Raw genomic sequence first — 27,274 nt, forward strand, 5'->3', positions numbered from 1 at the left:
ATGTAAGAAGAGACAGAGGAGGGCATAGTGAGATATTGAGGTGAGATGTAAGGAGGGGCAGAGGAGGGTATAGTGAGATATTACGGTGAGATGTAAGGAGCAGCAGAGGAGGGTATAGTCAGATATTAGGGTGAGATGTGAGGAGGGGCAGAGGTGGGTATAGTGAGATATTAAGGTTAGATGTAAGGCGGGGCAGAGGAGGGTATAGTGAGATATTAGGGTGAGATGTAAGGAAGGGCAGAGGAGGGTATAGTGAGATATTAGGGTGAGATGTAAGGAGGGGCAGAGGAGGTTATAGTGAGAGATTAGGGTGAGATGTAAGATATTAGGGTGAGATGTAAGGAAGGGCAGAGGAGGGTATAGTGAGATATTAGGGTGAGATGTAAGGAGGGGCAGAGGAGGTTATAGTGAGAGATTAGGGTGAGATGTAAGGAGGGGCAGAGGAGGGTATAGTGAGATATTAGGGTGAGATGTAAGGAGGGGCAGAGGATGTTATAGTGAGATATTAGGGTGAGATGTAAGGAGGGGCAGAGGAGGGTATAGTGAGATATTAGGGTGAGATGTAAGGAGGGGCAGGAGGGTATAGTGAGATATTAGGGTTAGATGTAAGGAGGGACAGGAGAGTATAGTGAGAGATTAGGGTGAGATGTAAGGAGGGGCAGAGGAGGGTATAGTGAGATATTAGGGTGAGATGTAAGGAGGGGCAGAGGAGGGTATAGTGAGATATTTGGAGGAAATGTAAGGAGGACAGAGGAGGGTATAGTGAGAGATTAGGGTGAGATGTAAGGAGGGGCAGAGGAGGGTATAGTGAGATATTTGGAGGAAATGTAAGGAGGACAGAGGAGGGTGTAGTGAGATATTAGGATGAGATGTAAGGAGGGGCAGAGGAGCGTATAGTGAGATATTAAGGTGAGATGTAGGGAGGGGCAGAGGTGGGTATAGTGAGACATTAGGGTGAGATGTAAGGAGGGGCAGAGGAGGGTATAGTGAGACATTAGGGTGAGATGTAAGGCGGGGCAGAGTAGGGTATAGAGAGATATTAGGGTGAGATGTAAGGAAGGGCAGAGGAGGGTATAGTGAGATATTAGGGTGAGATGTAAGGAGGGGCAGAGGAGGGTATAGTGAGATAGGGTAATATGTAAGGAGGGGCAGAGGAGGGTATAGTGAGATAGGGTAATATGTAAGGAGGGGCAGAGGAGGGTATAGGGAGATATTAGGGTTTGATGTAAGGAGAGGCAGAGGAGGGTATAGTGAGATAGGGTAATATGTAAGGAGGGGCAGAGGGGTGAATAGTGAGATATTGGGATGAGATGTAAGGAGGGGCAGAGAAGGGTGTTTTGAGATATTAGGGTGAGATGTAAGAAGGGGCAGAGGAGAATATAATGAGAGATTAGGGTGAGATGCAAGGAGGGGCAGAGGAGGGTATAGTGAGAGATTAGGGTGAGATGTAAGGAGGGGCAGAGGAGGGTATAGTGAGATATTAGGGTGAGATGTAAGGAGGGGCAGAGGAGGGTATAGTGAGATATTAGGGTGAGATGTAGGGAGGGGCAGAGGAGGGTATAGTGAGATATTAGGGTGAGATGTAAGGAGGGGCAGAGGAGGGTATAGTGAGATATTTGGAGGAAATGTAAGGAGGACAGAGGAGGGTATAGTGAGAGATTAGGGTGAGATGTAAGGAGGGGCAGAGGAGGGTATAGTGAGATATTTGGAGGAAATGTAAGGAGGACAGAGGAGGGTGTAGTGAGATATTAGGGTGAGATGTAAGGAGGGGCAGAGGAGTGTATAGTGAGATATTAAGGTGAGATGTAGGGAGGGGCAGAGGTGGGTATAGTGAGACATTAGGGTGAGATGTAAGGAGGGGCAGAGGAGGGTATAGTGAGACATTAGGGTGAGATGTAAGGAGGGGCAGATGAGGGTATAGTGAGATATTAGGGTGAGATGTAGGGAGGGGCAGAGGAGGGCATAGTGAGATATTAGGGTGAGATATAAGGAGGGGCAGAGGAGGGTATAGTGAGATATTAGGGTGAGATGTAAGGAGGGGCAGAGGAGGGTATAATGAGATATTAAGGTGAGATGTAAGGCGGGGCAGAGTAGGGTATAGTTAGAGTTTAGGGTGAGATGTAAGGAGGGGCAGAGGAGAGTATAGTGAGAGATTAGGGTGAGATGTAAGGAGGGGTAGAGGAGGGTATAGTGAGATATTAGGGTGAGATGTAAGGAGAGGCAGAGGAGGGCATAGTGAGATTAGGGTGTGATGTAAGGGGGGCAGAGGAGAGTATAGTGAGATATTGGGGTGAGATGTAAGGAGGGGCAGAGGAGTGTATAGTGAGATATTTGGAGGAGATGTAAGGAGGGCAGAGGAGGGTATAGTGAGATATTAGGGTGAGTTGGGTGAGATATAAGGAGGGGCAGAGGAGGGTATAATGAGATATTAAGGTGAGATGTAAGGAGGGGCAGAGGAGGGTATGGTGAGATATTAGGGTGAGATGTAAGGAGGGGCAGAGGAGGGTATAGTGAGAGATTAGGGTGAGATGTAAGGAGGGGCAGAGGAGGGTATAGTGAGATATTAGGGTGAGATGTAAGGAGGGGCAGAGGATGTTATAGTGAGATATTAGGGTGAGATGTAAGGAGAGGCAGAGGAGGGCATAGTGAGATTAGGGTGTGATGTAAGGGGGGCAGAGTAGGGTATAGAGAGATATTAGGGTGAGATGTAAGGAGGGGCAGAGGAGGGTATAGTGAGATATTTGGGTGAGATGTAGGGAGGGGCAGAGGAGGGTATAGTGAGATATTAGGGTGAGATGTAAGGAGGGGCAGAGGAGGGTATAGTGAGATATTTGGAGGAAATGTAAGGAGGACAGAGGAGGGTATAGTGAGAGATTAGGGTGAGATGTAAGGAGGGGCAGAGGAGGGTATAGTGAGATATTTGGAGGAAATGTAAGGAGGACAGAGGAGGGTGTAGTGAGATATTAGGGTGAGATGTAAGGAGGAGCAGAGGAGGGTATAGTGAGATATTAGGGTGAGATGTAAGGAGGGGCAGAGGAGTGTATAGTGAGATATTAAGGTGAGATGTAGGGAGGGGCAGAGGTGGGTATAGTGAGACATTAGGGTGAGATGTAAGGAGGGGCAGAGGAGGGTATAGTGAGACATTAGGGTGAGATGTAAGGAGGGGCAGATGAGGGTATAGTGAGATATTAGGGTGAGATGTAGGGAGGGGCAGAGGAGGGCATAGTGAGATATTAGGGTGATATATAAGGAGGGGCAGAGGAGGGTATAGTGAGATATTAGGGTGAGATGTAAGGAGGGGCAGAGGAGGGTATAATGAGATATTAAGGTGAGATGTAAGGCGGGGCAGAGTAGGGTATAGTTAGAGTTTAGGGTGAGATGTAAGGAGGGGCAGAGGAGAGTATAGTGAGAGATTAGGGTGAGATGTAAGGAGGGGTAGAGGAGGGTATAGTGAGATATTAGGGTGAGATGTAAGGAGAGGCAGAGGAGGGCATAGTGAGATTAGGGTGTGATGTAAGGGGGGCAGAGGAGAGTATAGTGAGATATTGGGGTGAGATGTAAGGAGGGGCAGAGGAGTGTATAGTGAGATATTTGGAGGAGATGTAAGGAGGGCAGAGGAGGGTATAGTGAGATATTAGGGTGAGTTGGGTGAGATATAAGGAGGGGCAGAGGAGGGTATAATGAGATATTAAGGTGAGATGTAAGGAGGGGCAGAGGAGGGTATGGTGAGATATTAGGGTGAGATGTAAGGAGGGGCAGAGGAGGGTATAGTGAGAGATTAGGGTGAGATGTAAGGAGGGGCAGAGGAGGGTATAGTGAGATATTAGGGTGAGATGTAAGGAGGGGCAGAGGATGTTATAGTGAGATATTAGGGTGAGATGTGAGGAGGGGCAGAGGTGGGTATAGTGAGATATTAGGGTGAGATGTAAGGCGGGGCAGAGTAGGGTATAGAGAGATATTAGGGTGAGATGTAAGGAGGGGCAGAGGAGGTTATAGTGAGAGATTAGGGTGAGATGTAAGGAGGGGCAGAGGAGGGTATAGTGAGATATTAGGGTGAGATGTAAGGAGGGGCAGAGGAGAGTATAGTGAGATAGGGTAATATGTAAGGAGGGGCAGAGGGGTGAATAGTGAGATATTGGGATGAGATGTAAGGAGGGGCAGAGAAGGGTGTTTTGAGATATTAGGGTGAGATGTAAGAAGGGGCAGAGGAGAATATAATGAGAGATTAGGGTGAGATGCAAGGAGGGGCAGAGGAGGGTATAGTGAGATATTTGGAGGAAATGTAAGGAGGGCAGAGGAGGGTATAGTGAGATATTAGGGTGAGATGTAAGGAGGGGCAGAGGAGCGTATAGTGAGATATTAAGGTGAGATATAAGGGGGGCAGAGAAGGGTATAGTGAGATATTTGGAGGAGATGTAAGGAGGGTATAGTGAGAGATTACGGTGAGATGTAAGGAGAGGCAGAGGAGGGTATAGTGAGATATTAGGGTGAGATGTAAGGAGGGGCAGAGGAGGGTATAGTGAGATATTAGGGTGAGATGTAAGGAGGGCAGAGGAGTGTATAGTGAGATATTAAGGTGAGATGTAAGGGGGCAGAGGAGGGCATAGTGAGATATTGGGGTGAGATGTAAGGAGGGGCAGAGGAGGGTATAATGAGATATTAAGGTGAGATGTAAGGAGGGGCAGAGGAGAATATAATGAGAGATTAGGGTGAGATGCAAGGAGGGGCAGAGGAGGGTATAGTGAGATATTAGGGTGAGATGTAAGGAGGGGCAGAGGAGCGTATAGTGAGAAATTAAGGTGAGATGTAAGGGGGGCAGAGGAGGGCATAGTGAGATATTGGGGTGAGATGTAAGGAGCAGCAGAGGATGGTATAGTGAGATATTTGGAGGAGATGTAAGGAGGGCAGAGGAGGGTATAGTGCGAGACTAGGGGGAGGGGCGGAGGAAGGTATAATGAGATATTAAGGTGAGATGTAAGGAGGGGCAGAGGAGGGTATGGTGAGATATTAGGGTGAGATGTAAGGAGGGGCAGAGGAGGGTATAGTGAGAGATTAGGGTGAGATGTAAGGAGGGGCAGAGGAGGGTATAGTGAGAGATTAGTGTGAGATGTAAGGAGGGGCAGTGGAGTGTATAGTGAGATATTAGGGTGAGATGTAAGGAGGGGCAGAGGAGTGTATAGTGAGATATTAGGGTGAGATGTAAGGAGGGGCAGAGGAGGGTATAGTTAGAGATTAGGGTGAGATGTAAGGAGGGGCAGAGGAGGGTATAGTGAGATATTAGGGTGAGATGTAAGGAGGGGCAGAGGAGGGTATAGTGATATATTAGGGTGAGATGTAAGGAGGAGCAGAGGAGGGTATAGTGAGATATTTGGAGGAGATGTAAGGAGGGCAGAGGAGGGTATAGTGAGATATTAGGGTGAGATGTAAGGAGGGGCAGAGGAGGGTATAGTGAGATATTAGGGTGAGATGTAAGGAGGGGCAGAGGAGGGTATAGTGATATATTAGGGTGAGATGTAAGGAGGAGCAGAGGAGGGTATAGTGAGATATTTGGAGGAGATGTAAGGAGGGCAGAGGAGGGTATAGTGAGATATTTGGAGGAGATGTAAGGAGGGTATAGTGAGATATTTGGAGGAGATGTAAGGAGGGCAGAGGAGGGTATAGTGCCAGACTAGGGGGAGGGGCAGAGGAGGGTATAGTGAGATATTTGGAGGAGATGTAAGGAAGGCAGAGGGGGGAATAGCCTTAAAAGAGAGGAGGGTAATTTTGTAAGTAATTCAGGATTTAATAGGAAGCCAGGAGAGGGATTTCAGCAGGAGAAACGCTGGGACAGATTCAGCATCTTTCTTTCCCTCTCTCCTCCTCCATCTTTCTTTCCCTCTCTCCTCCTTATCCATCTTTCTCCCTCTCTCTCACCCCCTCTATCCCCCATCTTTGTCTCTCCCTCACCTCTATTTTTCCCCCCTCCTTTCCATCCTATGTTTCTCCCTCCCCCTCCTCCCCTCCAGGCCGCAGCCGCTTGCTGTGTATACATACTCCTTGTAGTCTGATGAATGAACATCTCACGCCCTCTCCCCTCCCCAATCTCCCCCCTCCCTTGTTTTTAAGGTGTGTAACCTGGCGACTTTTGAAAACTGGCAGCTGTTAACAAACTGTCCCCCACCCCTCCCCTATAATATTTCAAATAATAACACCTCTCCCCGGGCCCTCCCCGCTCACCCTGCCCTGCCTCTTAACCCTTTCACCGCCGGGGGGACCTGCGGGGCTCTGTGTGATCATTACTTACACATGTGTTCAGGGTCATTACAAGGGACGGTCCCTCCCTGAGGCCTCGGGGAGCGTCCCGCGAGGCTCCAGGCGATCTCCCCGGCAGCCACGGGCAGGGAGGGCGTGACAATGTGACATTTCATTGCTACATACACAGTCTTAGTAAGCTCCAAACTAAAATATATATACAGGCGGTCCTCGGTTATCCACCGGAACCCGTTCTGGGAGTAGCGCTGGATAGTGACACCGGTGTAAAGTGAGTCCCATGTTAATCAGCGGCGGTGAGCGTCGGATAACGGCCCGTAGGGTGGCATTGTAAAGCGTTGGATGTGCCATTCGTTGTAAAGTGAAACGTTGGATAACAAGGACTACCTGTATATACATATATATATATATTATATACAAACTGAAAGTTTGGTTGTGTGTGAGGTTGCTCATTGGTTGCGGCGGGTCACGTGGTTGGTGGCGGCTCACGCTGTGATTGGCCTGCGGGGTGGGGTGACGTCACAAACACACATGCCCCCCGCCCCCCCGAGGCCGCTGCCCCCGGCTCTCTCCGGTCTCCGGCTCTCACCCCCAGAGCCCGCTCCCCCGGCTTTCCCTTCCCCGGCTACCACCCCCCCCCCCTAGAGGCTGAAACCCACTAACCTCACTAACCCACCATCCCACCCACCCAGTCACTAACCCACCATCCCACCCACCCACCCAGTCACTAACCCACCATCCCACCCACCCACCCAGTCACTAACCCACCATCCCACCCACCCAGTCACTAACCCACCATCCCACCCACCCACCCAGTCAGTAACCCACCATCCCACCCACCCAGTCACTAACCCACCATCCCACCCACCCACCCAGTCACTAAAAGTCACTAACCCACCCACCCAGTCACTAACCCACCCACCCAGTCACTAACCCACCCACCCAGTCACTAAACCACCATCCCACCCACCCTGTCACTAAAACCCACCCTGTCACTAACCCACCATCAAAGCCACCCACCCTGTCACTAACCCACCATCCCACCCACCCACCCTGTCACTAACCCACCATACCACCCACCCATCCTGTCACTAACCCACCATCCCACCCACCCTGTCACTAACCCACCATCCCACCCACCCACCCTGTCACTAACCCACCATCCCACCCACCCACCCTGTCACTAACCCACCATTACTCCCACCCACCCTGTCACTAACCCACCATAAGTCACTAACCCACCCACCCTGTCACTAACCCACCCACCCTGTCACTAACCCACCATCCCACCCACCCTGTCACTAACCCACCATCCCACCCACCCTGTCACTAACCCACCATCCCACCCACCCACCCTGTCACTAACCCACCATCCCACCCACCCACCCTGTCACTAACCCACCATCCCACCCACCCACCCTGTCACTAACCCACCATCCCACCCACCCACCCTGTCACTAACCCACCATCCCACCCACCCACCCTGTCACTAACCCACCATCCCACCCACCCACCCTGTCACTAACCCACCATCCCACCCACCCACCCTGTCACTAACCCACCATCCCACCCACCCACCCTGTCACTAACCCACCATCCCACCCACCCACCCTGTCACTAACCCAGGACTGAAGTTGACCGGCCCTGTTTTCACGTCATCACAGAAGATTCTAGGTAAAGATTGGGAAACCCCGCCAAACACTTTGGCTGCTGCGGAAACGTAAACCGCGTCCCAAATGGCTTAAATATTCTTCTAAATTGTTACTAATGGTGGCTGTACTGACCCAGGGGAAGGTGGCGCTGTGTGATCTGGCCCAGTAAGCCTCACGCTCCTGTTGTTCCCTCAGAGGAAGACTTCCAGAGGCTGCCGCCCTCCACCGTGCCGGAGATGCAGCGCAGTAACCTGGGGCCCGTGATCCTGCAGCTGAAAGCGCTCGGCATCGACAACGTGCTGCGCTTCCATTTCCTGTCGGTAAGCAGGGGCCGTGCGTCTGTCCCTCCCCCCGCAGGGTGACACAGTGACACAGGCAGGAGGGAGCTGTGAGTCTGTCCCTCCCTCCCGCAGGGTGACACAGTGACACAGGCAGGAGGGAGCTATGAGTCTGTCCCTCCCCCCGCAGGGTGACACAGACAGAAGGGAGCTATGAGTCTGTCCCTCACCCTGCAGGGTGACACAGATAGAAGGGAGCTATGAGTCTGTCCCTCCCCCCGCAGGGTGACACAGTGACACAGACAGAAGGGAGCTATGAGTCTGTCCCTCTCCCGCAGGGTGACACAGTGACACAGACAGAAGGGAGCTATGAGTCTGTCCCTCCCCCCGCAGGGTGACACAGTGACACAGGCAGGAGGGAGCTGTGAGTCTGTCCCTCCCTCCCGCAGGGTGACACAGTGACACAGGCAGGAGGGAGCTATGAGTCTGTCCCTCCCCCCGCAGGGTGACACAGACAGAAGGGAGCTATGAGTCTGTCCCTCACCCTGCAGGGTGACACAGATAGAAGGGAGCTATGAGTCTGTCCCTCCCCCCGCAGGGTGACACAGTGACACAGACAGAAGGGAGCTATGAGTCTGTCCCTCTCCCGCAGGGTGACACAGTGACACAGACAGAAGGGAGCTATGAGTCTGTCCCTCCCCCCGCAGGGTGACACAGTGACACAGACAGAAGGGAGCTATGAGTCTGTCCCTCCCCCGCAGGGTGACACAGTGACACAGACAGAAGGGAGCTATGAGTCTGTCCCTCCCCCCGCAGGGTGACACAGTGACACAGACAGAAGGGAGCTATGAGTCTGTCCCTCTCCCGCAGGGTGACACAGTGACACAGACAGAAGGGAGCTATGAGACTGTCCCTCCCCCCGCAGGGTGACACAGTGACACAGGCAGAAGGGAGCTATGAGTCTGTCCCTCCCCCCCGCGGGGTGACACAGACAGAAGTGAGCTATGAATCTGTCCCTCCCCCCGCAGAGTGACACAGACAGAAGGGAGCTATGAGACTATCCCTCCCCCCGCAGTGTGACACAGTGACACAGACAGAAGGGAGCTATGAGTCTGTCCCTCCCCCCGCAGTGTGACACAGACAGAAGGGAGCTATGAGTCTGTCCCTCGCCCCGCAGGGTGACATAGTGACACAGACAAAAGGGAGCTATGAGTCTGTCCCTCACCCCGCAGGGTGACACAGGCAGAAGGGAGCTATGAGTCTGTCCCTCCCCCCGCAGGGTGACACAGTGACACAGACAGAAGGGAGCTATGAGCCTCCCCCTCCCCAGTAGGGTGACACAGTGACACAGACAGAAGGGAGCTATGAGCCTCCCCCTCCCCCGCAGGGTGACACAGACAGAAGGGAGCTATGAGTCTGTCCCTCTCCCGCAGGGTGACACAGTGACACAGACAGAAGGGAGCTATGAGACTGTCCCTCCCCCCGCAGGGTGACACAGTGACACAGACAGAAGGGAGCTATGAGTCTGTCCCTCCCCCCGCAGGGTGACACAGTGACACAGACAGAAGGGAGCTATGAGTCTGTCCCTCCCCCCCGCAGGGTGACACAGTGACACAGACAGAAGGGAGCTATGAGTCTGCCCCTCCCCCGCAGGGTGACACAGTGACACAGACAGAAGGGAGCTATGAGTCTGTCCCTCCCCCCACAGGGTGACACAGACAGAAGGGAGCTATGAGTCTGTCCCTCCCCCCGCAGGGTGACACAGTGACACAGACAGAAGGGAGCTATGAGTCTGTCCCTCCCCCCGCAGGGTGACAAGGTGACACAGACAGAAGGGAGCTATGCGTCTGTCCCTCCCCCCGCAGGGTGACACAGTGACACAGAAGGTGTCTGTGACTGCGCCCCTGTTTTCTCTTATTACCTGTCTATGTGACGATATGACCTCTCTCTCCCCTCCCAGCCTCCCCCGGCGCAGTCGATGGTCCAGGCCTTGGAGCTGCTGTACGCGTTGGGAGGTTAGCGCTCTTGTTTCACGTCTCTGATCCGCGAGCCCCTTTATACCGTCACAGAGCCCTGGAATGTGACGGCAGATAAGACCCCCGCGGCCCCCCTCCTCCCCCCTGTAACACCTCACACCCCATCAGATCCTCGCCCTTCTCTCATATTTAGGGTTTAGCCTTAAGTTTGTCCTAAGAGCGTTTAATATTCCCCTACCAACTCATCCCCATCAGTCATCACCTCCCCCCCACCCCCAAACTCTCCTATTTGTGGGGTGAATGCCCCCTAAGCCCCCCTCTGAATAACTAAGCAGTCGCTGCGCACTTTTATTTACATTGCATTGAGATTTCGCTCATTTATTAAATGCGTTTAACCCAGGGGCGGCCAACTCCAGTGCTCTAGGGCCACCGTCAGGTTTTCAGGATATCCCTGCTTCAGCACAGGTGGGTCAGTCATTGTCCAACGTCAGTCCTCAAGCGCCACCAGCAGGTCCGTTTTGCAGGATATCCCCGCTTCCGCACAGGTGGCCCAGTCGGTCAAAGACTGAGCCACTGATTGAGCCGCCTGTGCTGAAGCAGGGATATCCTGGAAACCTGACCTGTTGGTGGCCCTTGAGGACCGGAGTTGGCCGCCCCTGGTTTAACCCCCTATAAACCCCGCCACGTCCAATGAACGAATAGCTTGCAGCAACATAAACGACCTGCGCAGCAAGCAGCCATTTTTTGCTTGCCCTCCGTTAACCGAAGCGCAGAATCCCCGCAGAAAGCACGAGGCGTTGGTATCGGTGACAAGCAAAGGGTTTGCATGCAATGGAGCAGAACACGTAAAGAACCGTTTGCAGCGTCTGCCTGATGCTGATGTGTACGTTTTCTTAACATGGGGTCGAAGCTGCGGGTCTCGGGAGCTGAACCCCGTTATTTTCAGCCCAGGGGACCCCCCCGAGATACTTACATCCCGGTGGTGGGATGCCGGGAAGCCACCCCGCTCGGCTAGCAGGGTTCACAAAACAGCGCGCGTTTCAACACTCCCCGCGCCCTGCGGGCCAATAGGAAGCCGTGATGTCGTTGGCTTCCTATTGGTCCTCGTGACGCGGGAGCTTTAAACTTTTAAACCCCAGGTAGTTAGCCGGAGCGGCTACTAGCACCTACTACGGAGGTAAGTATCTCCGGATTAAGGGGGGGTCCCCGGGGCTGATTGGGGTTCATTTGGTGAAGTTTCTCTTGCCCGGCGCTGAACGCCCTGCGTGTCCAGGGTGCCTCCCGGGCTGCTGTTGAGGATGTGGGGAAAGAAGGGGTGAGGGTTTGGGGGGGAGTTACCCTCTGCTCCCCCCTTTCCCCCCCCGTAACGGAAGAGTCTGTGCCGCCCTTGCCAGGTCTGGATAAACACTGCCGCCTGACGGAGCCGCTCGGGGTGAGAATGGCTGAGTTCCCCCTTAACCCAATGTTTGCCAAGATGCTGTTGGAGTCGGGTGAGTCTTTGGGGGGGAGGGAGGGGGACGCGTCCGGGGGATATTATAGCAAGGCGTGTGTTTCTACAAGGCGGTAGGGTAGACATACTTGGTACTGTTATACAGTGCAGCGTAATGGTGGCGAGGATTGAGCGGCTGTATTTTTTGTTCATGGCTGCTCATGCTTTATGTCGGTGTAGATGGGATGTGCTTTTACGGATTGGTCGGCGTTTTAATAATTGTATGTTCCCATTTTGTTGTGATTTCCTTTATTTTGGGGGTGTGTGAAACGAAGTCACATTAGGTTTTTAATTCTGGAATAAAGTTTAATAACCTTTTTTTTGGAGCAGTGCAGTTCCCCTGGCATGTGTAACTTGTATTAGTGATAGATTGTTCCGGCATACTGTACAGTAAGGTGTCTGTGTCTGATAAGGATCCTCCTCTCCCTCCCCTCCTCTCTCCTCCCCTCCTCTCTCCTCCCCTCCTCTCTCCTCCCCTCCTCTCTTCTCCCCTCCTCTCCCTCCCCTCTCTCCTCCCCCCACTCTCTCCCCTCTCTCCCCACCTCCTCTTTCTCCCCTCTCCTCTCTCCCGCCCCCACTCTCTCCCCTCTCTCCTGCCCCCCACTCTCTCCCTCTCTCCTCCGCTCTCTCCCCTCTCTTCTCACCTCCTCTTTCTCCCCTCCCTCTCTCCCGCCCCCCACTCTCTCCTCTCTCCCCACTCTCTCCTCTCTCCCACCCCCCACTCTCTCTCCCGCCCCCCACTCTCTCTCCTCTCTTCTCCCCTCCTCTCTCCTCCCCTCCGCTCCTCTCTCCTCCCCTCCTCTCTCCCCTCCCCTCTCTCCTCCCCTCCTCTCTCTCCCCTCTCTCCTCCCCCCACTCTCTCCCCTCTCTCCTCCCCTCCCTTCTCACCTCACTTCTCACCTCCTCTTTCTCCCCTTCTCTTTCTCCCACACCCCACTCTCTCCCCTCTCTCCCGCCTCCCTCTCTCTCTTCTCTCCCCTCCTCTCTCTCCTCTCTCCCCTTCTCTCTCTCCTCTCTCCCGCCCCCCACTCTCTCTCCTCTCTCGTACCCGCAGCGAATTTCGGATGCTCCGCCGAGGTTTTGAGCATCGCCGCCATGATGCAGATACAGAACGTCTTTGTGCTGCCGCCAAACCAGAAATCCCTGGCGGTGAGTGTCAGCTCATGGGTCAAACTCGGACTACGTCAGAAAACTAGAGGGGGAAGGGGGGGGGGTGGAAGTACATTTCCCAAATAAACTTCGTATACCAACAAGTGGTTAACAACGACCAGATTAACTCCTTGCCTGCCAGCGGTGGGGCCTCCCTGCCCTTGTAATGCACTCACGACTTTGACATGTCCCTTTTTGACCTCAGACAAGAGAGCACCGGAAATTTGCAGTGGAGGAAGGGACCACCTCACCATGTTAAACGTCTACGAGGCCTTTATCAAGGTAAGATACCACGGGGTCACCCTGCACATCCCCTTCCAGGTTCCCGAGACACTTACCGGGTTGAAATCTCCCTCCAGGGGAAACAAAATGGCCACCAAATCGCATGCCATTAGGAAGCTGCAACATTGCAGCTTCCTATTGGACGGCTGTTGAAAATCCTGGGGATTAGCTCTGGAGGACTCCCCGGGTCCAATAAAAGGAAAAGGGGGGTGGGGGGTGTAAGGTCGGGGGTATTGCTGCTTTACATGTCCATCTTGGGAGTGTGTATCGAGGCAGTTACGGGGTTAAATCACTGCCTTTTGATCCTGCGCCTCCGGTTCAGCGCGCTAGAGGTTGTTTTTAGCATCAGTCCAAGATGGCGTCACATGTCGGAGTTACTGATCTAATGCGCAATGTCGGGGACGTCTTTCTCAAGCTTATTAATGAATGCAGCTACAAGTGGTAGCGTGTGACGTGTAGCGTGTGACGTGTAGCGTGTTCCGAGCTTTCCCAACCTCAAAGGTCTCTTCACATACACAGGGCTTTCCAGACCTCACAGGTCTCTTCACATGTGCAGAGCTTTCCAGACCTCACAGGTCTCTTCTTCACATGTACAGAGCTTTCCCAAACCTCACAGGTCTCTTCTTCACATGTACAGAGCTTTCCCAAACCTCACAGGTCTCTTCTTCACATGTACAGAGATTTCCAAACCTTACAGGTCTCTTCTTCACATGTACAGAGCTTTCCCAAACCTCACAGGTCTCTTCTTCACATGTGCAGAGCTTTCCAAACCTCACAGGCACATCGCTTTTCAAACCTCACAGGTCTGTTCTTCACTTGTACCGTGCTATCCAAACCTCACAGGTCTCTTCTTCTGGATTAGCAGTGTAGGCGAAGTGCGTGCGCACTGGATTAGCGGTGTGGGTGCAGTGCGTGCGCGCTGGATTAGCGGTGGGTGCAGTGCGTGCGCGCTGGATATAGCGGTGTGGGTACAGTGCGTGCGCGCTGGATTAGCGGTGTGGGTGCAGTGCGTGCGCGCTGGATTAGGAGCGGTGCAGTGCGTGCGCGCTGGATTAGCGGTGCAGTGCGTGCGCGCTGGATTAGCGGTGCAGTGCGTGCGCGCTGGATTAGCGGTGCAGTGCATACGCGCTGGATTAGCGGTGCAGTGCGTGCGCGCTGGATTAGCGGTGCAGTGCGTGCGCGCTGGATTAGCGGTGCAGTGCGTGCGCGCTGGATTAGCGGTGCAGTGCGTGCGCGCTGGATTAGCGGTGCAGTGCGTGCGCGCTGGATTAGCGGTGCAGTGCGTGCGCGCTGGATTAGCGGTGCAGTGCGTGCGCGCTGGATTAGCGGTGCAGTGCGTGCGCGCTGGATTAGCGGTGCAGTGCGTGCTCGCTGGATTAGCGGTGCAGTGCGTGCGCGCTGGATTAGCGGTGCCGTGCGTGCGCGCTGGATTAGCGTGTAGGCGCAGTGCGTGCGTGCTGGATTAGCGTGTAGGCACAGTTCGTGCGCGCTGGATTAGCGGTGCAGTGCGTGCGCGCTGGATTAGCGGTGCAGTGCGTGCGCGCTGGATTAGCGGTGCAGTGCGTGCGCGCTGGATTAGCGGTGCAGTGCATACGCGCTGGATTAGCGGTGCAGTGCGTGCGCGCTGGATTAGCGGCGCAGTGCGTGCGCGCTGGATTAGCGTGTAGGCGCAGTGCGTGCGCGCTGGTTTAGCGGTGCAGTGCGTGCGCGCTGGATTAGCGGTGCAGTGCGTGCGCGCTGGATTAGCAGTGCAGTGCGTGCGCGCTGGATTAGCGGTGCAGTGCGTGCGCGCTGGATTAGCGGTGCAGTGCGTGGCGCGCGCTGGATTAGCAGTGCCGTGCGTGCGCGCTGGATTAGCGGTGCCGTGCGTGCGCGCTGGATTAGCGGTGCGTGCGTGCGCGCTGGATTAGCGTGTAGGCGCAGTGCGTGCGCGCTGGATTAGCGTGTAGGCGCAGTGCGTGCACGCTGGATTAGCGGCGTGGGTGCAGTGCGTGCGCCGGTGCAGTGTTGCTGAAACATGTCTCCCGTCTCGCCGCAGTTTAACAAGAGCTCGCACTGGTGCCAGCAGCGTTTCCTGAACTATAAGGGGCTGATGAGGGCGGTGACGGTCAGGGACCAGCTGAAGAAACTTCTCAGCAAGTTCAAAGTGCCGAAGAATTCCAGCGAAGGTGAAACGGGAGCGAGGGGAACACCGGGGGGGGGGGGGGGGGTGAGGGGGAGGGGGGAGGACCCAGCCGTGGGGGCCGGAGAGAGAGCCACGGCTAATGCAGCAATCATAATGACGTCAGGGACAGAAGGGACAGGGGACCACATAGGGCCTGTCCCCTCCCATCGCAGGGTGACAAGGACAGAGGGGACCTACACTAGTATCAGAGCCTGTCCCTCCCATCACAGGGTGACAAGGACAGAGGGGACCTACGCTAGTATCAGAGCCTGTCCCTCCCCATCACAGGGTGACAAGGACAGAGGGGACCTACGCTAGTATCAGAGCCTGTCCCTCCCATCACAGGGTGACAAGGACAGAGGGGACCTACGCTAGTATCAGAGCCTGTCCCTCCCATCACAGGGTGACAAGGACAGAGGGGACCTACGCTAGTATCAGAGCCTGTCCTATCCCATCGCAGTGTGACAAGGACAGAGGGGACCTACGCTAGTATCAGAGCCTGTCCCTCCCATCACAGGGTGACAAGGACAGAGGGGACCTACGCTAGTATCAGAGCCTGTCCCTCCCATCCCAGTGTGACAAGGACAGAGGGGACCTACGCTAGTATCAGAGCCTGTCCCTCCCATCACAGGGTGACAAGGACAGAGGGGACCTACGCTAGTATCAGAGCCTGTCCCTCCCATCACAGGGTGACAAGGACAGAGGGGACCTACGCTAGTATCAGAGCCTGTCCTATCCCATCGCAGTGTGACAAGGACAGAGGGGACCTACGCTAGTATCAGAGCCTGTCCCTCCCATCACAGGGTGACAAGGACAGAGGGGACCTACGCTAGTATCAGAGCCTGTCCCTCCCATCCCAGTGTGACAAGGACAGAGGGGACCTACGCTAGTATCAGAGCCTGTCCCTCCCATCACAGGGTGACAAGGACAGAGGGGACCTACGCTAGTATCAGAGCCTGTCCCTCCCATCACAGGGTGACAAGGACAGAGGGGACCTACGCTAGTATCAGAGCCTGTCCCTCCCATCGCAGGGTGACAAGGACAGAGGGGACCTACGCTAGTATCAGAGAGCCTGTCCCTCCCATCCCAGTGTGACAAGGACAGAGGGGACCTACGCTAGTATCAGAGCCTGTCCCTCCCATCACAAGGTGAAAAGGACAGAGGGGACCTACGCTAGAGGACAGAGGGGACCTACGCTAGTATCAGAGCCTGTCCTATCCCATCGCAGTGTGACAAGGACAGAGGGGACCTACGCTAGTATCAGAGCCTGTCCCTCCCATCACAGTGTGACAAGGACAGAGGGGACCTACGCTAGTATCAGAGAGCCTGTCCCTCCCATCACAGGGTGACAAGGACAGAGGGGACCTACGCTAGTATCAGAGCCTGTCCCTCCCATCACAGGGTGACAAGGACAGAGGGGACCTGCGCTAGTATCAGAGCCTGTCCCTCCCATCCCAGTGTAACAAGGACAGAGGGGACCTGCGCTAGTATCAGAGCCTGTCCCTCCCATCGCAGTGTGACAAGGACAGAGGGGACCTACGCTAGTATCAGAGCCTGTCCCTCCCATCACAGTGTGACAAGGACAGAGGGGACCTACGCTAGTATCAGAGCCTGTCCCTCCCATCACAGGGTGACAAGGACAGAGGGGACGTACGCTAGTATCAGAGCCTGTCCCTCCCATCACAGAGTGACAAGGACAGAGGGGACCTACGCTAGTATCAGAGCCTGTCCCTCCCACCACAGGGTGACAAGGACAGAGGGGACCTACGCTAGTATCAGAGCCTGTCCCTCCCATCACAGTGTGACAAGGACAGAGGGGACCTACGCTAGTATCAGAGCCTGTCCTATCCCATCACAGTGTGACAAGGACAGAGGGGACCTACGCTAGTATCAGAGCCTGTCCTATCCCATCACAGTGTGACAAGGACAGAGGGGACCTACGCTAGTATCAGAGAGCCTGTCCCTCCCACCACAGTGTGACAAGGACAGAGGGGACCTACGCTAGTATCAGAGCCTGTCCCTCCCATCACAGTGTGACAAGGACAGAGGGGACCTACGCTAGTATCAGAGCCTGTCCCTCCCATCACAGTGTGACAAGGACAGAGGGGACCTACGCTAGTATCAGAGCCTGTCCCTCCCATCCCAGTGTAACAAGGACAGAGGGGACCTACGTTAGTATCAGAGCCTGTCCCTCCCATCACAGTGTGACAAGGACAGAGGGGACCTACGCTAGTATCAGAGCCTGTCCCTCCCATCACAGGGTGACAAGGACAGAGGGGACCTACGCTAGTATCAGAGCCTGTCCCTCCCATCACAGAGTGACAAGGACAGAGGGGACCTACGCTAGTATCAGAGCCTGTCCCTCCCACCACAGGGTGACAAGGACAGAGGGGACCTACGCTAGTATCAGAGCCTGTCCCTCCCATCACAGTGTGACAAGGACAGAGGGGACCTACGCTAGTATCAGAGCCTGTCCTATCCCATCACAGTGTGACAAGGACAGAGGGGACCTACGCTAGTATCAGAGCCTGTCCTATCCCATCACAGTGTGACAAGGACAGAGGGGACCTACGCTAGTATCAGAGAGCCTGTCCCTCCCACCACAGTGTGACAAGGACAGAAGGGACCTACGCTAGTATCAGAGCCTGTCCCTCCCATCACAAGGTGACAAGGACAGAGGGGACCTACGCTAGTATCAGAGCCTGTCCCTCCCATCACAAGGTGACAAGGACAGAGGGGACCTACGCTAGTATCAGAGCCTGTCCCTCCCATCACAGTGTGACAAGGACAGAGGGGACCTACGCTAGTATCAGAGAGCCTGTCCCTCCCATCACAATGTGACAAGGACAGAGGGGACCTACGCTAGTATCAGAGCCTGTCCTATCCCATCACAGTGTGACAAGGACAGAGGGGACCTACGCTAGTATCAGAGCCTGTCCCTCCCATCACAGTGTGACAAGGACAGAGGGGACGTACGCTAGTATCAGAGCCTGTCCCTCCCATCACAGTGTGACAAGGACAGAGGGGACCTACGCTAGTATCAGAGCCTGTCCCTCCCATCACAGTGTGACAAGGACAGAGGGGACCTACGCTAGTATCAGAGCCTGTCCTATCCCATCACAGGATGACAAGGACAGAGGGGACCTACGCTAGTATCAGAGCCTGTCCCTCCCATCACAAGGTGACAAGGACAGAGGGGACCTACGCTAGTATCAGAGCCTGTCCCTCCCATCACAGGGTGACAAGGACAGAGGGGACCTACGCTAGTATCAGAGAGCCTGTCCTATCCCATCATAGTGTGACAAGGACAGAGGGGACCTACGCTAGTATCAGAGCCTGTCCCTCCCATCCCAGTGTAACAAGGACAGAGGGGACGTACGCTAGTATCAGAGCCTGTCCCTCCCATCACAGTGTGACAAGGACAGAGGGGACCTACGCTAGTATCAGAGCCTGTCCCTCCCATCACAGTGTGACAAGGACAGAGGGGACCTACGCTAGTATCAGAGCCTGTCCTATCCCATCACAGGATGACAAGGACAGAGGGGACCTACGCTAGTATCAGAGCCTGTCCCTCCCATCACAAGGTGACAAGGACAGAGGGGACCTACGCTAGTATCAGAGCCTGTCCCTCCCATCACAGGGTGACAAGGACAGAGGGGACCTACGCTAGTATCAGAGAGCCTGTCCTATCCCATCATAGTGTGACAAGGACAGAGGGGACCTACGCTAGTATCAGAGCCTGTCCCTCCCATCCCAGTGTAACAAGGACAGAGGGGACCTACGCTAGTATCAGAGCCTGTCCCTCCCATCACAGTGTGACAAGGACAGAGGGGACCTACGCTAGTATCAGAGCCTGTCCCTCCCATCACAGGGTGACAAGGACAGAGGGGACCTACGCTAGTATCAGAGCCTGTCCCTCCCATCACAGAGTGACAAGGACAGAGGGGACCTACGCTAGTATCAGAGCCTGTCCCTCCCATCACAGGGTGACAAGGACAGAGGGGACCTACGCTAGTATCAGAGCCTGTCCCTCCCATCACAGGGTGACAAGGACAGAGGGGACCTACGCTAGTATCAGAGCCTGTCCTATCCCATCACAGGGTGACAAGGACAGAGGGGACCTACGCTAGTATCAGAGAGCCTGTCCTATCCCATCACAGTGTGACAAGGACAGAGGGGACCTACGCTAGTATCAGAGCCTGTCCCTCCCATCACAGTGTGACAAGGACAGAGGGGACCTACGCTAGTATCAGAGAGCCTGTCCCTCCCATCACAATGTGACAAGGACAGAGGGGACCTACGCTAGTATCAGAGCCTGTCCTATCCCATCACAGTGTGACAAGGACAGAGGGGACCTACGCTAGTATCAGAGCCTGTCCCTCCCATCACAGTGTGACAAGGACAGAAGGGACGTACGCTAGTATCAGAGCCTGTCCCTCCCATCACAGTGTGACAAGGACAGAGGGGACCTACGCTAGTATCAGAGCCTGTCCCTCCCATCACAGTGTGACAAGGACAGAGGGGACCTACGCTAGTATCAGAGCCTGTCCTATCCCATCACAGGATGACAAGGACAGAGGGGACCTACGCTAGTATCAGAGCCTGTCCCTCCCATCACAAGGTGACAAGGACAGAGGGGACCTACGCTAGTATCAGAGCCTGTCCCTCCCATCACAGGGTGACAAGGACAGAGGGGACCTACGCTAGTATCAGAGAGCCTGTCCTATCCCATCATAGTGTGACAAGGACAGAGGGGACCTACGCTAGTATCAGAGCCTGTCCCTCCCATCCCAGTGTAACAAGGACAGAGGGGACCTACGCTAGTATCAGAGCCTGTCCCTCCCATCACAGTGTGACAAGGACAGAGGGGACCTACGCTAGTATCAGAGCCTGTCCCTCCCATCACAGGGTGACAAGGACAGAGGGGACCTACGCTAGTATCAGAGCCTGTCCCTCCCATCACAGAGTGACAAGGACAGAGGGGACCTACGCTAGTATCAGAGCCTGTCCCTCCCATCACAGGGTGACAAGGACAGAGGGGACCTACGCTAGTATCAGAGCCTGTCCCTCCCATCACAGGGTGACAAGGACAGAGGGGACCTACGCTAGTATCAGAGCCTGTCCTATCCCATCACAGGGTGACAAGGACAGAGGGGACCTACGCTAGTATCAGAGAGCCTGTCCTATCCCATCACAGTGTGACAAGGACAGAGGGGACCTACGCTAGTATCAGAGCCTGTCCCTCCCATCGCAGGGTGACAAGGACAGAGGGGACCTACGTTAGTATCAGAGCCTGTCCCTCCCATCACAGTGTGACAAGGACAGAGGGGACCTACGCTAGTATCAGAGCCTGTCCTATCCCATCACAGTGTGACAAGGACAGAGGGGACCTACGCTAGTATCAGAGCCTGTCCTATCCCATCACAGTGTGACAAGGACAGAGGGGACCTACGCTAGTATCAGAGAGCCTGTCCCTCCCACCACAGTGTGACAAGGACAGAGGGGACCTACGCTAGTATCAGAGCCTGTCCCTCCCATCACAAGGTGACAAGGACAGAGGGGACCTACGCTAGTATCAGAGCCTGTCCCTCCCATCACAAGGTGACAAGGACAAAGGGGACCTACGCTAGTATCAGAGCCTGTCCCTCCCATCACAGTGTGACAAGGACAGAGGGGACCTACGCTAGTATCAGAGAGCCTGTCCCTCCCATCACAATGTGACAAGGACAGAGGGGACCTACGCTAGTATCAGAGCCTGTCCTATCCCATCACAGTGTGACAAGGACAGAGGGGACCTACGCTAGTATCAGAGCCTGTCCCTCCCATCACAGTGTGACAAGGACAGAGGGGACGTACGCTAGTATCAGAGCCTGTCCCTCCCATCACAGTGTGACAAGGACAGAGGGGACCTACGCTAGTATCAGAGCCTGTCCCTCCCATCACAGTGTGACAAGGACAGAGGGGACCTACGCTAGTATCAGAGAGCCTGTCCTATCCCATCACAATGTGACAAGGACAGAGGGGACCTACGCTAGTATCAGAGCCTGTCCTATCCCATCACAGTGTGACAAGGACAGAGGGGACCTACGCTAGTATCAGAGCCTGTCCCTCCCATCACAGTGTGACAAGGACAGAAGGGACGTACGCTAGTATCAGAGCCTGTCCCTCCCATCACAGTGTGACAAGGACAGAGGGGACCTACGCTAGTATCAGAGCCTGTCCCTCCCATCACAGTGTGACAAGGACAGAGGGGACCTACGCTAGTATCAGAGCCTGTCCTATCCCATCACAGGATGACAAGGACAGAGGGGACCTACGCTAGTATCAGAGCCTGTCCCTCCCATCACAAGGTGACAAGGACAGAGGGGACCTACGCTAGTATCAGAGCCTGTCCCTCCCATCACAGGGTGACAAGGACAGAGGGGACCTACGCTAGTATCAGAGAGCCTGTCCTATCCCATCATAGTGTGACAAGGACAGAGGGGACCTACGCTAGTATCAGAGCCTGTCCCTCCCATCCCAGTGTAACAAGGACAGAGGGGACCTACGCTAGTATCAGAGCCTGTCCCTCCCATCACAGTGTGACAAGGACAGAGGGGACCTACGCTAGTATCAGAGCCTGTCCCTCCCATCACAGGGTGACAAGGACAGAGGGGACCTACGCTAGTATCAGAGCCTGTCCCTCCCATCACAGAGTGACAAGGACAGAGGGGACCTACGCTAGTATCAGAGCCTGTCCCTCCCATCACAGGGTGACAAGGACAGAGGGGACCTACGCTAGTATCAGAGCCTGTCCCTCCCATCACAGGGTGACAAGGACAGAGGGGACCTACGCTAGTATCAGAGCCTGTCCTATCCCATCACAGGGTGACAAGGACAGAGGGGACCTACGCTAGTATCAGAGAGCCTGTCCTATCCCATCACAGTGTGACAAGGACAGAGGGGACCTACGCTAGTATCAGAGCCTGTCCCTCCCATCGCAGGGTGACAAGGACAGAGGGGACCTACGTTAGTATCAGAGCCTGTCCCTCCCATCACAGTGTGACAAGGACAGAGGGGACCTACGCTAGTATCAGAGCCTGTCCTATCCCATCACAGTGTGACAAGGACAGAGGGGACCTACGCTAGTATCAGAGCCTGTCCTATCCCATCACAGTGTGACAAGGACAGAGGGGACCTACGCTAGTATCAGAGAGCCTGTCCCTCCCACCACAGTGTGACAAGGACAGAGGGGACCTACGCTAGTATCAGAGCCTGTCCCTCCCATCACAAGGTGACAAGGACAGAGGGGACCTACGCTAGTATCAGAGCCTGTCCCTCCCATCACAAGGTGACAAGGACAAAGGGGACCTACGCTAGTATCAGAGCCTGTCCCTCCCATCACAGTGTGACAAGGACAGAGGGGACCTACGCTAGTATCAGAGAGCCTGTCCCTCCCATCACAATGTGACAAGGACAGAGGGGACCTACGCTAGTATCAGAGCCTGTCCTATCCCATCACAGTGTGACAAGGACAGAGGGGACCTACGCTAGTATCAGAGCCTGTCCCTCCCATCACAGTGTGACAAGGACAGAGGGGACGTACGCTAGTATCAGAGCCTGTCCCTCCCATCACAGTGTGACAAGGACAGAGGGGACCTACGCTAGTATCAGAGCCTGTCCCTCCCATCACAGTGTGACAAGGACAGAGGGGACCTACGCTAGTATCAGAGAGCCTGTCCTATCCCATCATAGTGTGACAAGGACAGAGGGGACCTACGCTAGTATCAGAGCCTGTCCCTCCCATCACAGTGTGACAAGGACAGAGGGGACCTACGCTAGTATCAGAGCCTGTCCCTCCCATCCCAGTGTAACAAGGACAGAGGGGACCTACGCTAGTATCAGAGCCTGTCCCTCCCATCACAGTGTGACAAGGACAGAGGGGACCTACGCTAGTATCAGAGCCTGTCCCTCCCATCACAGGGTGACAAGGACAGAGGGGACCTACGCTAGTATCAGAGCCTGTCCCTCCCATCACAGAGTGACAAGGACAGAGGGGACCTACGCTAGTATCAGAGCCTGTCCCTCCCATCACAGGGTGACAAGGACAGAGGGGACCTACGCTAGTATCAGAGCCTGTCCCTCCCATCACAGGGTGACAAGGACAGAGGGGACCTACGCTAGTATCAGAGCCTGTCCTATCCCATCACAGGATGACAAGGACAGAGGGGACCTACGCTAGTATCAGAGCCTGTCCTATCCCATCACAGTGTGACAAGGACAGAGGGGACCTACGCTAGTATCAGAGAGCCTGTCCCTCCCACCACAGTGTGACAAGGACAGAGGGGACCTACGCTAGTATCAGAGCCTGTCCCTCCCATCACAAGGTGACAAGGACAGAGGGGACCTACGCTAGTATCAGAGCCTGTCCCTCCCATCACAAGGTGACAAGGACAGAGGGGACCTACGCTAGTATCAGAGCCTGTCCCTCCCATCACAGTGTGACAAGGACAGAGGGGACCTACGCTAGTATCAGAGAGCCTGTCCCTCCCATCACAATGTGACAAGGACAGAGGGGACCTACGCTAGTATCAGAGCCTGTTCTATCCCATCACAGTGTGACAAGGACAGAGGGGACCTACGCTAGTATCAGAGCCTGTCCCTCCCATCACAGTGTGACAAGGACAGAGGGGACGTACGCTAGTATCAGAGCCTGTCCCTCCCATCACAGTGTGACAAGGACAGAGGGGACCTACGCTAGTATCAGAGCCTGTCCCTCCCATCACAGTGTGACAAGGACAGAGGGGACCTACGCTAGTATCAGAGAGCCTGTCCTATCCCATCATAGTGTGACAAGGACAGAGGGGACCTACGCTAGTATCAGAGCCTGTCCCTCCCATCACAGTGTGACAAGGACAGAGGGGACCTACGCTAGTATCAGAGCCTGTCCCTCCCATCCCAGTGTAACAAGGACAGAGGGGACCTACGCTAGTATCAGAGCCTGTCCCTCCCATCACAGTGTGACAAGGACAGAGGGGACCTACGCTAGTATCAGAGCCTGTCCCTCCCATCACAGGGTGACAAGGACAGAGGGGACCTACGCTAGTATCAGAGCCTGTCCCTCCCATCACAGAGTGACAAGGACAGAGGGGACCTACGCTAGTATCAGAGCCTGTCCCTCCCATCACAGGGTGACAAGGACAGAGGGGACCTACGCTAGTATCAGAGCCTGTCCCTCCCATCACAGGGTGACAAGGACAGAGGGGACCTACGCTAGTATCAGAGCCTGTCCTATCCCATCACAGGGTGACAAGGACAGAGGGGACCTACGCTAGTATCAGAGAGCCTGTCCTATCCCATCACAGTGTGACAAGGACAGAGGGGACCTACGCTAGTATCAGAGCCTGTCCCTCCCATCGCAGGGTGACAAGGACAGAGGGGACCTACGTTAGTATCAGAGCCTGTCCCTCCCATCACAGTGTGACAAGGACAGAGGGGACCTACGCTAGTATCAGAGCCTGTCCTATCCCATCACAGTGTGACAAGGACAGAGGGGACCTACGCTAGTATCAGAGCCTGTCCTATCCCATCACAGTGTGACAAGGACAGAGGGGACCTACGCTAGTATCAGAGAGCCTGTCCCTCCCACCACAGTGTGACAAGGACTGAGGGGACCTACGCTAGTATCAGAGCCTGTCCCTCCCATCACAAGGTGACAAGGACAGAGGGGACCTACGCTAGTATCAGAGCCTGTCCCTCCCATCACAAGGTGACAAGGACAGAGGGGACCTACGCTAGTATCAGAGCCTGTCCCTCCCATCACAGTGTGACAAGGACAGAGGGGACCTACGCTAGTATCAGAGCCTGTCCTATCCCATCACAGGGTGACAAGGACAGAGGGGACCTACGCTAGTATCAGAGCCTGTCCTATCCCATCACAGTGTGACAAGGACAGAGGGGACCTACGCTAGTATCAGAGAGCCTGTCCCTCCCACCACAGTGTGACAAGGACAGAGGGGACCTACGCTAGTATCAGAGCCTGTCCCTCCCATCACAAGGTGACAAGGACAGAGGGGACCTACGCTAGTATCAGAGCCTGTCCCTCCCATCACAAGGTGACAAGGACAGAGGGGACCTACGCTAGTATCAGAGCCTGTCCCTCCCATCACAGTGTGACAAGGACAGAGGGGACCTACGCTAGTATCAGAGAGCCTGTCCCTCCCATCACAATGTGACAAGGACAGAGGGGACCTACGCTAGTATCAGAGCCTGTCCTATCCCATCACAGTGTGACAAGGACAGAGGGGACCTACGCTAGTATCAGAGCCTGTCCCTCCCATCACAGTGTGACAAGGACAGAGGGGACGTACGCTAGTATCAGAGCCTGTCCCTCCCATCACAGTGTGACAAGGACAGAGGGGACCTACGCTAGTATCAGAGCCTGTCCCTCCCATCACAGTGTGACAAGGACAGAGGGGACCTACGCTAGTATCAGAGAGCCTGTCCTATCCCATCATAGTGTGACAAGGACAGAGGGGACCTACGCTAGTATCAGAGCCTGTCCCTCCCATCACAGTGTGACAAGGACAGAGGGGACCTACGCTAGTATCAGAGCCTGTCCCTCCCATCCCAGTGTAACAAGGACAGAGGGGACCTACGCTAGTATCAGAGCCTGTCCCTCCCATCACAGTGTGACAAGGACAGAGGGGACCTACGCTAGTATCAGAGCCTGTCCTATCCCATCACAGTGTGACAAGGACAGAGGGGACCTACGCTAGTATCAGAGCCTGTCCCTCCCATCACAGGGTGACAAGGACAGAGGGGACCTACGCTAGTATCAGAGCCTGTCCCTCCCATCACAGGGTGACAAGGACAGAGGGGACCTACGCTAGTATCAGAGCCTGTCCTATCCCATCACAGGGTGACAAGGACAGAGGGGACCTACGCTAGTATCAGAGAGCCTGTCCTATCCCATCACAGTGTGACAAGGACAGAGGGGACCTACGCTAGTATCAGAGCCTGTCCTATCCCATCACAGGGTGACAAGGACAGAGGGGACCTACGCTAGTATCAGAGAGCCTGTCCTATCCCATCACAGTGTGACAAGGACAGAGGGGACCTACGCTAGTATCAGAGCCTGTCCCTCCCATCGCAGGGTGACAAGGACAGAGGGGACCTACGTTAGTATCAGAGCCTGTCCCTCCCATCACAGTGTGACAAGGACAGAGGGGACCTACGCTAGTATCAGAGAGCCTGTCCTATCCCATCATAGTGTGACAAGGACAGAGGGGACCTACGCTAGTATCAGAGCCTGTCCCTCCCATCACAGTGTGACAAGGACAGAGGGGACCTACGCTAGTATCAGAGCCTGTCCCTCCCATCCCAGTGTAACAAGGACAGAGGGGACCTACGCTAGTATCAGAGCCTGTCCCTCCCATCACAGTGTGACAAGGACAGAGGGGACCTACGCTAGTATCAGAGCCTGTCCCTCCCATCACAGGGTGACAAGGACAGAGGGGACCTACGCTAGTATCAGAGCCTGTCCCTCCCATCACAGAGTGACAAGGACAGAGGGGACCTACGTTAGTATCAGAGCCTGTCCCTCCCATCACAGTGTGACAAGGACAGAGGGGACCTACGCTAGTATCAGAGCCTGTCCTATCCCATCACAGTGTGACAAGGACAGAGGGGACCTACGCTAGTATCAGAGCCTGTCCTATCCCATCACAGTGTGACAAGGACAGAGGGGACCTACGCTAGTATCAGAGAGCCTGTCCCTCCCACCACAGTGTGACAAGGACTGAGGGGACCTACGCTAGTATCAGAGCCTGTCCCTCCCATCACAAGGTGACAAGGACAGAGGGGACCTACGCTAGTATCAGAGCCTGTCCCTCCCATCACAAGGTGACAAGGACAGAGGGGACCTACGCTAGTATCAGAGCCTGTCCCTCCCATCACAGTGTGACAAGGACAGAGGGGACCTACGCTAGTATCAGAGCCTGTCCTATCCCATCACAGGGTGACAAGGACAGAGGGGACCTACGCTAGTATCAGAG

General features: G+C 54.9%; 1 protein-coding gene across 1 annotated transcript in view; it reads left to right on the top strand.

The window, feature by feature from the left end:
- The window catches only part of DHX35 (DEAH-box helicase 35), an 80,840-nt gene that overhangs the window by 17,042 nt on the left and 36,524 nt on the right, over positions 1-27,274 (top strand). The window contains 7 exon segments of the mRNA XM_075571207.1: positions 8,097-8,221; positions 10,140-10,194; positions 11,550-11,645; positions 12,699-12,793; positions 12,999-13,029; positions 13,032-13,075; positions 15,114-15,243. Of these exon segments, the coding sequence (XP_075427322.1) occupies positions 8,097-8,221; positions 10,140-10,194; positions 11,550-11,645; positions 12,699-12,793; positions 12,999-13,029; positions 13,032-13,075; positions 15,114-15,243 (576 nt within the window).

Source organism: Ascaphus truei, chromosome 15 (genome assembly GCF_040206685.1).
Source record: "Ascaphus truei isolate aAscTru1 chromosome 15, aAscTru1.hap1, whole genome shotgun sequence".
NCBI classification, from domain to species: domain Eukaryota; kingdom Metazoa; phylum Chordata; class Amphibia; order Anura; family Ascaphidae; genus Ascaphus; species Ascaphus truei.